The sequence below is a fragment of the Centroberyx gerrardi genome, chromosome 17, assembly GCF_048128805.1.
Source record: "Centroberyx gerrardi isolate f3 chromosome 17, fCenGer3.hap1.cur.20231027, whole genome shotgun sequence".
NCBI classification, from domain to species: domain Eukaryota; kingdom Metazoa; phylum Chordata; class Actinopteri; order Beryciformes; family Berycidae; genus Centroberyx; species Centroberyx gerrardi.
The window spans coordinates 4,441,363-4,454,126 of record NC_136013.1 but is presented as its reverse complement, the minus strand read 5'-3'; the positions used below and the strand labels follow the sequence as shown (position 1 = coordinate 4,454,126).

The window sequence follows — 12,764 nt, the reverse complement described above, 5'->3', positions numbered from 1 at the left end:
AATATATTGTAATTGCGATATCTGTTCCGCACCAGAAAGTGTCATCGTTCATGATGCCGAGAAAATCATCGTGGATGTCTGCGACGCTCACCTTAGTCTCCTTAACTAATTCATTTTCTATGAGGCTGTAATGTATAACTGTGTGAGATCACAGATTGGGATAGGCTGTCTTCTCCTGCTTGTAGCTATAGGAGACAGCATGTGGCTATGAATGTTTACTAATGCATACCAAACCATAAGCGTAATAATTCCTAATGTAAACACTTAAATTTAGTGGCAGTCCCCTTTAACACAGCAGAACATTATATTTCGTGACCTCATACATAAGCTGCTTATTCAAATGACACCACTCATTTGAGGCTGCATTGAATTACAGCAGAGCTAGACCTGCAGTGTGCAGCCTCCTCATAAATTTCACTCACAGTGACTACATGGGAGGTCAGAGTTGACGTCCATGCCATGCATCTTGACAAGTCAACTGCCAAAACAACAAAGACGTGATTAATGGATGTTTTTCCGCCCTTACAGCATCTCTCCCTCAAGCAGAATAATGACCCTTTTCAAAGGCGCGAACAAGAAGCACAGCTCATCATATTTTGAGGGGTTTTCTACCAGAGTTGAGTGTTTCTCCCTGCACCAATTAACCAGTAAAGCCAAGCCAAGTCAAATTAATTTAGAAAGTGCTTCTGTTGGTTTTTCTGTACTAATAAAGATACTTTTTAGCGCATCCACTGGCCTCCAAGAGAAGCTGAATTCCTTCTTCCTCTGTAGCTTTCTCTAGTTCAAGGTGAGGTAGCGACGGTTTTGTTTTCTTTGTGAAGTGTTTCTGATGCAACAGGTTGGTCACAAAGTGCTTTAAAGAGCAACTAAGGACACAAATACAAATCAAAAAATAAAACAAACACTCCCATATGAGATATGAGAAGGCGACTGAGGGTGGCAGCAGCCTATGTGTTAAAGAACCAGGCTTGTGACTGGAAAACAAGCTAGAGAAGCAGTGCTGTCTGCACCCAGCGGCTCCAGTGAACTCCCAGTGGACAGTAAAGGACTGTGGTGGTACTGGGCAGCCTGAAGGTCTGGATACCAACAGTAACAGGCATGAATGTGAAGTGGGTTTCTGGAAACAAGCATGCATGCTCAGCAAATACTTTCTGAATAAATGATGGTCAAAAAAGACAATAACAAGCATTTCACATGAAAAATATGTGCATATTGCTTTTCTCAAGCATATGGCCACTGGATGCATTTTGTCATCCCATCCTGCTGTTCCATCAGGTTCTCCCCCCTCCCCCCCCCTCCCCCCATGGCTGCTTAGCAGCTAAGTTGGGAATAACCTATGCTTTGTGATGGGTTGTTACCTCGCTCTCCAAGGCCATTCATATTTTATATGACAGCTCGGTGAGAGCCACACTCACCAGGAGACACAACTACAGGCAGTTTACAAACTAATGAGCGGCACTATCTGCCAGAGGAGTTGAGCGTCATCATGGCCATATTGATTGGGAGGTCACTTGGGAAAAAACACACATGATGATGGATTGGGAAATAATGTGGCAAAGAGAAATAAGTTACGACAGGGGCTTTCCATTGACTCCACAGAGATGGCTCATTACAGAGGAAGACGGGGGGGGGGGGGGGGGGGGTAGATGCACCGAGGGAGGAGGGCAGGAAGGGATGGAGTTGAAGAAGGGTGGATGGATGGAGGGAGGGAGGAGATGGATGGGGCAGGGGTACAGAGAGTGGAAGGCAGACAGGAAGGGAGGAATTTAGGGAGGGAGAGAGGAAGTCAGGTGGGTGAGGGATCGATTCATAGATGGAGGGAGGAGGGAGGGAGGGAAAGACTGATAGATGGATGGAGGGGAAGGAGCAGTAATTACAGGCCTTGTTGTGAGGTTGGGGAGATGGAGGAGCCGCTTTTTTCGGCGCTGCCGCTCTGCATTAACCCGGCAGAATGAAATATTCAACCATTAGGCCTCGGCTGAAACACATCCAGTGCCCAGGCTCATTCAACATTTAAACACCATTCATGTTCTATTCATTACAAGGGGGCCTATTACATATAATCATCATTTTGGTTTAGTTTGTACTTCAAGACACAGAATTTTTTTTTCTTTTCATCTGTAAGTGCAACACTGCGTCTAAGTCTGGAGGCGAGAGAGGCAAGTCAATACCGACTCTAATTAGGCTTTGGAATCATTGGTAAACATTGCCTGGGATTTGATTTTCTCAAACCACAGAGAAGGATGAAACACATTCTGCCTCCTTTTTGTGTCTTCTTCTCCTTCTTAGAGTCTGAAGTAACAACGGTGAACCGCTGCCTGGATGCCGCCAAGGCGTGTAACATAGACGAGACGTGTCAGAAGCTTCGCACGGAGTACGTCTCGTCCTGCATCCAGCCGTCGGCGCGCTCGGGGCCGTGCAACCGACCAAAGTGCAACAAGGCGCTGAGGAAGTTCTTTGACCGCGTTCCCCCGGACTACACCCACGAGCTGCTGTTCTGTCCCTGCACCGACACGGCCTGCGCAGAGCGCCGCAGGCAGACCATCGTGCCGGCCTGCTCCTACGAAGACAAGGAGAAGCCCAACTGCCTGGCTCAGCTGCGCGTCTGCAGGGCCGACTACGTGTGCAGGTAGAAGAGTTTTACACTTCATCTTCTGAGTCGGCATCACTCGACTCACTGAACTGACAAGTTGCAGTAACTGTGATTGCTGTTAAATAAATATTTCACTTAGTTTTAACATGGGGGTTGTTTGGCACTTGACTGCCGTGAAAACCAGAATATAATCTACTCACCAAGATCGGATGCAGCTGGACGAGTTTGTAGCGTTTGGATTTTTACTTCCCATTCATTAGAATGAGGCCACGAAAATAGCCTGAAAACTGACATTTAATATGCTGATGAACAGATTCAACAACAGAATGAACTGTTGGTCCAGCATTTTAGAACATAATTTTGCCAAATAGCATTTTTATTGATAGAAAAGAACACAGCAGAGGGATACCATTTAGGAGAGATAGTACCTGTTTGGGAGACCGGATCTACTTTTGTTTTTAAATGCTAATTTTAGTGTAAACCAAGAATAGAAATACAAAAAGATGACAGATCCAGGACTGCTTTGTAGACTTAAAAGCAGGATCTGTTGTTGAGTCTGTTCACAAACGTGTTAAATGTCAGTTTTCAGGATATTTTTGCCCAGCTGCATCCGATCTTGGTGAGTAGGTTATATTCTGGTTTTCATGGCGGTCAAGTGCCAAATAACCCCCATGTTAAACTAAGTGGAATATTACTTTAACTGGTAATGTGTTGTCTGTTTTCCACTGTTGTATATAATGTGCACTGTTGCCTGCAGTGGCCTCACAAACTGCATTTCCCCCTGGACAACAAATGGTATTGTGTATCTCGTAAGGTGGGTCTGGCTGGTATGATATGTTCATTCAGATCTAATTTGTCAACTGTGTTTAATTAATTCAATTGTTATACTCATTAGCTGTGTTTAATTAGTTCAATTAAACTCTGCATTCATTTTCTGAGGGAAGCAGCCAGGCAACAAGCAGCCATGTAAAATGGTAATTATTAGAATGATCATTATCACTTGGGATACACACATGAATTTCCTGCCAAAGCGCCATGAAAATATTTGTCAGTTTACAGCCAACACACCATCAGCATCAGTGAATAGTTTGCTGAAAAGTTGACCCCACTGTACACATTCAAGATAAGTTGTTATCTGAATGAGCATATTTATTCTGCATTAAACCCCTGCGTGTGTGAGACGCTGATAAAAACAAAGATTTCATTCAAAATCTAAATTGAATGTAAACAACCCCACTCCCAATCAGAAAACTAACAATGTCTTCTGAAGGCATTAAAATTCTGCGGGCGTATTTCACTCTATCACTGGAGACTGAAAACATGGAGTTCTCAGACCCATCCAGTCGGCCTCTTCTCTCTGACAGCAAATGGTCGCCAGCGTTTAATCTAGTTCCTCTTCAAATGTCAGGAAGACAAAGGGCTTCATCTGTCACGGCTATCGATCAGGCATTATTCTCCACCGGCGCTCCGATGGATGGAGCGTCCCAAGGCCCCGCCGCGGCCCGCCAATCCCGCACCAGTCAGCTGGCATTAACCGCCAGCCTGCAGAGGATGCCTTCACTTACCTCACACCCTATGAGTTTTACGCACATCATTACAATGACATGACAAATGAGCGGGGAGCGGGGAGTTGCCGCTGTCCTGAGGGGGATCCCGTTGCAAATGCCAGTCGACGGGGCCGATGATGCGATATGATGGCCGCGATAGCCTTGTGTGATGATGGTGATGAGGCTGGATGTCTGGGCGGCTGGCAGGAAAGGTGAAGGAGGGAAGGCAGAGCGGCTGTGGGAGGATGTATTTATATGGTAGATCCATATTTGTCTAATCTCCTCGCGGCCGGGCCTGCCAGACAGCGCCCACGGTATTTGGAGAGCGGAGCCAAGGCCTATCTTTGCCCCTCATTGACTCTTTACAGCCTGGCAGCCTTCCAGAAGATGACTGGCTGGGTCATCATGGGGGGGAGAGTGGGGAGAGAGAGGAAAAGAGGGATGAATGTCACAGAGGGCGACCGGAGTGGGGTTGAAGAGTTGCAGGGCGGGGGGGGGGGGGGGTCTGGAGCGGGCGGAGGGTGGGCAGGTGTTGTGGGTTACACATCCACATCCACTCACGGAGAGAAAGTGCTGGCGCTGGCCCGGCCCTCAGCAGCGCGATCTGTGCAGCGGCCAAGCGCGGGTAAATGATGGATGGCATGTTATCGCTCCCACAGGTCTCGCTGGGCACAGTTCCAGTACGACTGCCAACCCTCCGAGAAGACTGCCAGCGGCTGCAAGCAGGAGAACTACGGGGCATGTCTCCTCGCGTACACCGGCCTGATAGGTAAGAACTAAATCTCTCTGCGCCAGCTCCGGCTCACCCACCCTCCCTGATGGATAGGGAACAAAAAGGTGTTAGAGGGGGGGAAGGCGGAGAGCAGACGAGCGCGCCGAGCAGGACTCAAAAGAATGGATCCAGGATTGTGATGAGAAGCGTGCTCCGATGATCGATGGAGCGCTGATTAATGTGGCTGCAGCATGCCCAGACGAGTTGTTGGCATTATAAGTAGTGCAATTACAACTATTGACCGCTGTTTTGGGAGAATTAGCCCTGACGTGACGATGAGTGGGAGAGGGCAGAGGTGGGGAACGCGGCTTATTGTAGTTAAGATAAAAACTTAACAAAAGATTGCATAACGCTCGGGAACGTCGTTATAAACCTCCCGGTCTAAACACGTCATTATGAGACAACAATACCACACTGAACTGCTGGAAGAGAGAAAGAGGTTGTTTGGTTTGTGAGGGAGTGAAGGAGACAGATAAAGGAGGACAGAGAAAGAAAGCTGTGTAGCAGTGATTGGCCATTCTAGACAACTGAAGTAGAAGTGAGACTCAGAGGTGTTGTTGTTTGGAAGTCTGGGACCCAGAAAATCGATGGAGGTAAATCAGAACTTTTTCGCCACACTGCCTGAAAGTGCAGCAATTTTATTTCCCACCTCCTTTAAAAAATACAACCTACAAGGCTATATTACCCTTCCCAGAGAATGACTTCCCAATCATTTCCTGCTGAAAAGCTCCGAAGGCAGAACAGAATAAGAGTGCAACTGAGAGACCTCGGTGATTGTGCCTGGACTTTGCGCTGTGGGTCGCTGTACTTATCAAAGCACATCAAGCTGTCTGCCCCAATGGATATGTATGTCAGAAAATCAGGGAAAAAAAGAAAAAAAACTCGAAACAAATGCTCCATGCTGTTTGGATTTGATCTTTTCTAGCACCAAATAAGACTCACAATGGCACTGAGAGGTCAAGAGGAGGATTCTCTATAAGCGCTCATACAAAAAGCAAGCAGCAAACTCTCCCATATCATCTGTCTTTCTTTCTTTGCATGCACATACATAAATACAACCTCAAAGAAAATCATATTGCAAATAACTGCTTGTTGCAATGCATCACAGTATGTTAGCTAGTTTCCAATACCATTCTTAAAACAGGATGGTACGCATATACATGGGAGTTCGGTAGGGATGGGACGATATATCGAAATTCAATATATCACAATACAAAAATGCAACAATACGTATCGCGGGGCAGGAAAATGAATCGCAACATTAGCTACATTTTATTCTGCTGTACTAATCATAATTTCACAAGCTCTCCATCCAAATTATATTATTTACACTTTGTAACGACATTTTTAAATTGTTTTTTACATTCTAGCAAGACAACGCCATCGCTAGAAAGATTTGTGACACAGAAATAAACAAAGTTCTGCACAGTCAGACTTTGTTGTCATTGAACTTTTATGTATTACATCGTATCGTGGTTGTATCGAATTGTGAATCCCATATCACATATCGAATCATATCGTGAGGTAAGCAGATCGTCCCATCCCTGGAGGGAAAAGATGATCTACTCCTCATGCAGGACACAGATATACTGGCATGGTTGTTTGACCACAAAACCTTTTTAACTGCTGACTATTTAGAAAAAGCTTGGGCTAGAAGGAAGACGAGATGATGTACTTATGTTCTTTTCTTTTTTCTTTTCCGTGGGTATTTGTTCTTGTCATATTAGGAGTATTATAGTACCGGAATGTACTTAATGTACTATGTGCTTACTGTAATGAATGAGTATTGCTTACAGCTATAATATAGCAAACTGAAATTTTGTTTATTTTATCGGTGTCTTGGTGAGACGCAAACCTGCCACCCAGTCCAAACTATCAAAATTAACTAGAAAAAAAAAAAAAAAAAGCCTTTTTACATGGTCCTCATTTCAGATCAATAGCTATTGGACATTTGATGGGCGTGTTTGGAGACTTTCTCTTTATTTTTATTTTCTAGTTAATTTTGATAGTTTGAGTTGTAGGCCCTTGTCAAAGTCCACAGTAAGAGCTTTACCAGGGGCTCGCAGTGGTAGTTCCAGTAGTTCTCATTACAGATATCTGAAATATTTTAAAGTAGCATTTTGGCTAGTCACAATGTAATGAGAGATATTGTAAATTAGCATTTAAGATATCTCTCATTACATTATGACCAACCGAAATGCTAATTTAAGATATCCCTAATTACATTATGACTAGTCAAAATGCTAATTTAAGACATCTCTAATTACATTATGACTAGTCTACTTGAGGTATCAAACACAAGGCAGAGTCCAGTTTGGGATGAGGTTGGGATATGATTGGCATGCTTGGTGATTGATGACATATGTGGTTTCGATAGTGAATGTCCCGTATCACAAACAACCTGAATGAGATTGAAAATGAGATCCATTTTGTTTTGTATTACCCACATTACCATGATTTAAGAATGAGGCTGTTTAATAAAGTGGAGCCAGAGTTGGGTGTCGTAGCCCAGCAGGAATCCAACCAGTAAACATTACTGACTACTGGGCTGCAGCTTAACTAACCTGCCAGTCTGTGTCTCTATTGGTGTGTCTGTCTCTGATCTCTCTGTCTTTATCCATTTCTCCCCCTCTCTCTCTCTCTCTCTCTCTCTCTCTCTCTCTCTCCCTCGCTCTCTCTCTCTCTCTCTCTCTCTCTGAGTTCATTTACATGCAGACTAATAATTTGATCTTAACCTGATTAAGGCAATACTCTGATGAAATTCTGATGAAAATCATGTAAATGCCTGTATTTGATTATCTTAATCGGAGTAAGGCCATAGTCAGACTAAACATAACACAGTTAACACTAGAACACTAGAGCTATGCTCAATCTTTCCATTCATCAGGGCATGTAAACGCCTGAGTCAGAGAGTCTTTTGCTTTTTTAAATCAGCACATATCATAAAGGTAGTTCGCTGCACTGTGCCATTTTGTTGCCAACAAAATGGCACAGTGCAGCGGACTGACGAGCGCTAGTAAAACAAAAGTCAGCACTTTTGGAGCGACAAAGAAACTCTTCATGTTAAACTAAATGAAAGAATTTTACATAATTAAGTATTTCATAGGGTCTCAACCAGGTCTGGACCTTCTGATTGATTATTAAATGAATCCATGTAAACCAGGTTATTCCAGAAAATGTTCAAATCATATAAAGCTGCACAAAGCAACTTTGCATGTTGGCAAATGCATGTGGCTTCTCAATTAGGGTGGATGGGACACGCTTCTTTGTTGCAGCCCCACTTTGTGATTTAGGCTGATAAAACGGGTGTATTTTTACATCAAAATCACCAAAGCATGCATGTAAACATACTGTGTGTCTCCTCTCCTCCTCTCCCCTCCTCCTCTCCTCCACTCCTCCCCTCCGCAGGAAGCACAATAACTCCCAACTACCTTGACAACTCCACATCCAATGTGGGACCCTGGTGCTCCTGCGCAGCAAGCGGCAACCACAGGGAACAATGCAACGACTTCCTGGCTTTTTTCCACGACAATGTCTGCCTGAGTGAGTAACAGCTTCAGAGAAAGACCAGTGACAGCACAATAACAGCACTAACACTGACAAACTGCTCGGCACAGCCAGAACAGGGCTGGCAACTAGTACGGGAATAAAGAACCTCTGTACTTGTCAATGTAATAATCTGTGACATTTTCATAGAAATACATTTTTGCTTTACTGCTCTCTATCATCTACTGATATAACACAATAGTGATTTAACCTATGTCCAGTTCATGAAAGCCTTTATATTTGCTACATTTGCTGTTCTAAACACCCAGTAGCTAGTAGGGCCCACAGTGATGTGTTTTACGTTTCTGGTTTGTTAGGAATAAACAGAAGAAGAAGAACTGGGTAGTTAGCATGAGCAGCAATAGCCACCATGGCTGAACAGACAAAGAAAAGAGAAACTCAAACTGCAGCAACAGAAAATCCAAGCTCCACCCACACTGTTTGATTGACAGGTGATCTCTGGGAAGCGCAGTGCAGAAACACCACAGTGATGAGGCTGAGCAACAAAGATGGAGACAAAATGAAAATAAAACTTTTAAAAAATCTCGCAATTACACACCTTATGTTATTTCTTATCATAAAATGCAACATTTATGATAATAGATAAACGTCAGCCTGAAGGACTAACTGCACTAACGACAAATCAATGACAACATTTACAAACAGCTTGTGTCACACAGTCACTGAGCAGAGACTGTTGATTTCAGTGATATTAATTTGTTTATTTGCACTTATCTTTGCACATCATAAATACAGGAAAACAACTCCCTGAGTGATGGCACTGGAGACAAACTATTAACATCAGTGACATTACTTAAAAACTACAGCGGGTGTCACACAATAATAATACAAATACAAACTAGAAAATGTGCTCAGTAGAGCGCAGACCTCCGCCATGTCTGACAACTCCACAAGGCTTCACCCAGAGACATTACACAGACCGTAAGAAGGCCCAGTGGCTCTTCCCTGCACAAACTTACCTCTGCCAATACAATAACTTGTGTTGTGTTGTTTAGATCATGTTGGGTCATTTATTAGCACAAAAAACGACAATTATGATGATAAAAAAACAACGTGTTTTTGTGACAGCAAAAGTGACATAATGATACCAATGACTTCTGCACTACAGCTGATGTCACATAGGAGCGGTGCACTGAACCTCTGTATTTGTTTAGTTTGCATTTGGTTATTTATTAATACTAAAAAAATATATATGATGTTAGAACAACATTCCTCTGAATGAGTGATAGCACCAATGACAGAAGAATGACACCAGTGACAAAACAATACAAACTATAGCTGGTGTCACAGAAGACAGAACCTCTGCACTGTAGTTTATGTCGGGTTATTTATTTGCACAACAAAAGTCAATTGTCCTCCTAGAAAAAAATGTCTGTATGAGGAACAGCACCAGTGACAGACCAATGACACCAGTGACAATACAATACAAACTGCAGCTGTTGCCACGCTGTGACGAAACACAAAACCTTCAGCTTATATTACGCTATTTCTTAGCGCAGCTATAACAAGAAAAACAAAACTCTCGCTACCTACTGCTACAACCAAGATGCATGAACTAGGAAAAGGTAAAAAAGGAAGAACAAATCCAGCTACTCCTGGAGAAAGCCTTCATCAGGGTTATGTGATAAATTCACAATGGACCTTAAATACCTTTCCAAAATGTCCACTTTAGTCAAAATGACAACGTTAGTGGACTTAGACCAATCAGAAAACACATCACATGCCTCAGAGTGAACAATGAAGCTTTAGCTGGTGGTATGAACAAGGATTTTAATGTGAATGATTTCTTTAACAGTTTCTAATGGTTATGATTTTTATTCTTTTTGGATCTAAGGAGGAACTAATCAGCTGGTGTATTGTTTAGTTGGAACAAAATCCTGCAGGCTCTCGGCCCTCCATGGCACATGGTTGCTCATCCCTGATTTATTGTGTATGGCCCTATATGTAGTAGGTTTAAAGCTTTATTGTTGACTCCTATACATTTTGCATGTGACATACACAGTGCTGGCCACACTGTTTGATTGACAGGTGATCTCTGGGAAGTGCAGTGCAGAAACACCACAACAGTGAGCGCTGAGCACCAAAAATGTCAACAAAATCCCAAAAAAACAAGGAACTTGAGGATTACCACTTTAATTAAAGCGGAAAACGAGGATGTGATGTGCTTGAGAAGGAGAAAAGCGGATCCCGCTCCTCATGAAAAACAAATAGACTTAAATTTAGATATTTTCTCATTAAAAACATTCATGAATCAACAGTTATTTTTCACTCCGATGACAAAAATGTTTTCACTGCTCCCTAATCAACGCGCTACATCACTTCTATGAATGGCGTACCAGAAAGGGGATCACCACTTTAAGTGCTGTAATCAGTTTTAATGAGTTTGTCAGTGGGTCAAATTTGCAGCTGCAAATTCCCAAAAAGCAGGAAAAAGACAGTCGCAAAAACTTCTGTGGCTGATGGAGACTCTGGTTCTTTGACTGACAGAGCTGGATGTTTTTGTCATATGAGAGAAAGGCCAGCCAACCTTATTTGCCAGTAGGCGGATTATGTTTTTACACGACAAAAGTACATCGGACCTCTTGAACTTGATTATGAACACATTATTATACTAACATATGTCGGAACGTAGCATGATTGCCTCAAAAAAATGGTTGCCTCAAACTAGACCAGGTGAACCCTGACCCTAGAATGACTCATCCTTTATAAGAGTGAACTATTTGAAATCGGTGGCGATTGGATTTCCTACCAATTGTCCGGAAGCGTTATAACAAACCCACTGTATTCAAGCAGTTTTTCAGACATCTGAGTCAAAAATTAAATTATTTAAAAAAACAGTGGGTAGGTGAACAGTGGGTGAATATATCAATTTTAGAAGAACAATTGTTACCTGACATTCATTGCTCAATATTTACAGAAACACAGATGATTACATTCTTTATATTGTTGATATTCTGTAAGTAACCACCTCAAAATAGCAAATAGTCTATTTTCACTGCTGAGTTAAACTCTCATGCCAGCAATCATTTTGAGTCGTCATGTATGTCATGTTTTCCAAATGGTGGATGGATATCTTGTTTTTCAATGAAACCCCTCATGTGCAACCTGCATCCCGGACTGAGAGTTGGGAAGGCAGCTCCTCTCTGCTGTTTACTGTAAGCTCCTCAGAGACCCAGAAAAACAAACCTCAGACTGACTGGCCTCATTTCCCTGCATATGAGCAAAGAAAAAAAAAAAAAAAAAGAAAGCGCTCCTCTCTTGTTTCCTGAGCAAACGGCTCGTCTCAGCCCGAACGGCATATATGTGATAATAAGGATGAACAAGTTTCTAATGGGGAAGGCGATTCATGGACCAGCGGTGCGCATCACACTCTCATCTCAATTGGAGTTCAGTCTCGTTTGCCAGACGCAAGCAGGCCACAATTCTATTTCAGGGAGAAAGTGTACATAATGATTTGGCAAGGCGAGTTTGGATACGAGCCAATAATTGGGAAAATGAATCTGCCCTGGGACAGCTCCTGAACGTTTTTCTTTCCCCCCATGTTACTCATGTAATCACAGTATACAGAGAATACAGTTTTATTAATTTTGAACAGAGCCAAAGCCTCTCCCTCTCCTCTGGTGATGTGGCTGTTTTACAAGTGAACAGCGGCATTATCAATTAAATAAAGCCTCCCCTTCTCCTCTGGTGCTTGTGTCTTTTTAGAAGTGAATCCGGTGTTATTTTGCACGGCGGGCCCCTAGTGCTGTTGTGCCGGGGCCGCTTGCTGAGACAGGACTTCAGATGGCCTTTGATGACTTTGTAATTGAGTGTAATTTGGTTTCCTGCCGCCGAACTAATGAGGTGGACAGAGAGAATAGCGCCGGGGAAGAATGCAGTCGTTTGCAGACGGGGGAGGAGGAAAACCGCTCAAAAACCTCCCTCTCCGGAGCGAGCGCGCTCAGGTTTTAAAAACAGCTGTCACCCCGCCTTACCTCCTCATCACAGCCATAATAACCACATCACTATGCAGAACGGCTGCTCCGGACTTCTCCGCTTTCTGAAAGCTGAGTGTGTCAGGGAAAAACGAGAGGACAGATGGAGGTGAAGCTCATTTATTTCCGCAATAATTTTCATGTTTTTCTGTTCCGGAAGTTAAATTGATAGTATAACAGAAAAGGCGAGGGCAACCAGCGATATGTCAGAAGGGGGGGGGGGGGGCTGGGTTAGAGCTGGGTTAGGGCTGGGGGGGCTGGGTTAAGGCTGGGGGGGGGGGGGGTGCATGCACGGGACCGGCCGTTCCTCC

At 43.5% G+C, this 12,764-nt stretch overlaps 1 protein-coding gene across 1 annotated transcript in view; it reads left to right on the top strand.

Moving 5' to 3' along the window:
* The window catches only part of gfra4a (GDNF family receptor alpha 4a), a 48,712-nt gene that overhangs the window by 27,580 nt on the left and 8,368 nt on the right, over positions 1 to 12,764 (top strand). Inside the window, exons 4-6 of the mRNA XM_078289625.1 lie at positions 2,290 to 2,629; positions 4,800 to 4,909; positions 8,321 to 8,455. Of these exons, the coding sequence (XP_078145751.1) occupies positions 2,290 to 2,629; positions 4,800 to 4,909; positions 8,321 to 8,455 (585 nt within the window). The remainder of the gene's footprint in view (positions 1 to 2,289; positions 2,630 to 4,799; positions 4,910 to 8,320; positions 8,456 to 12,764) is intronic.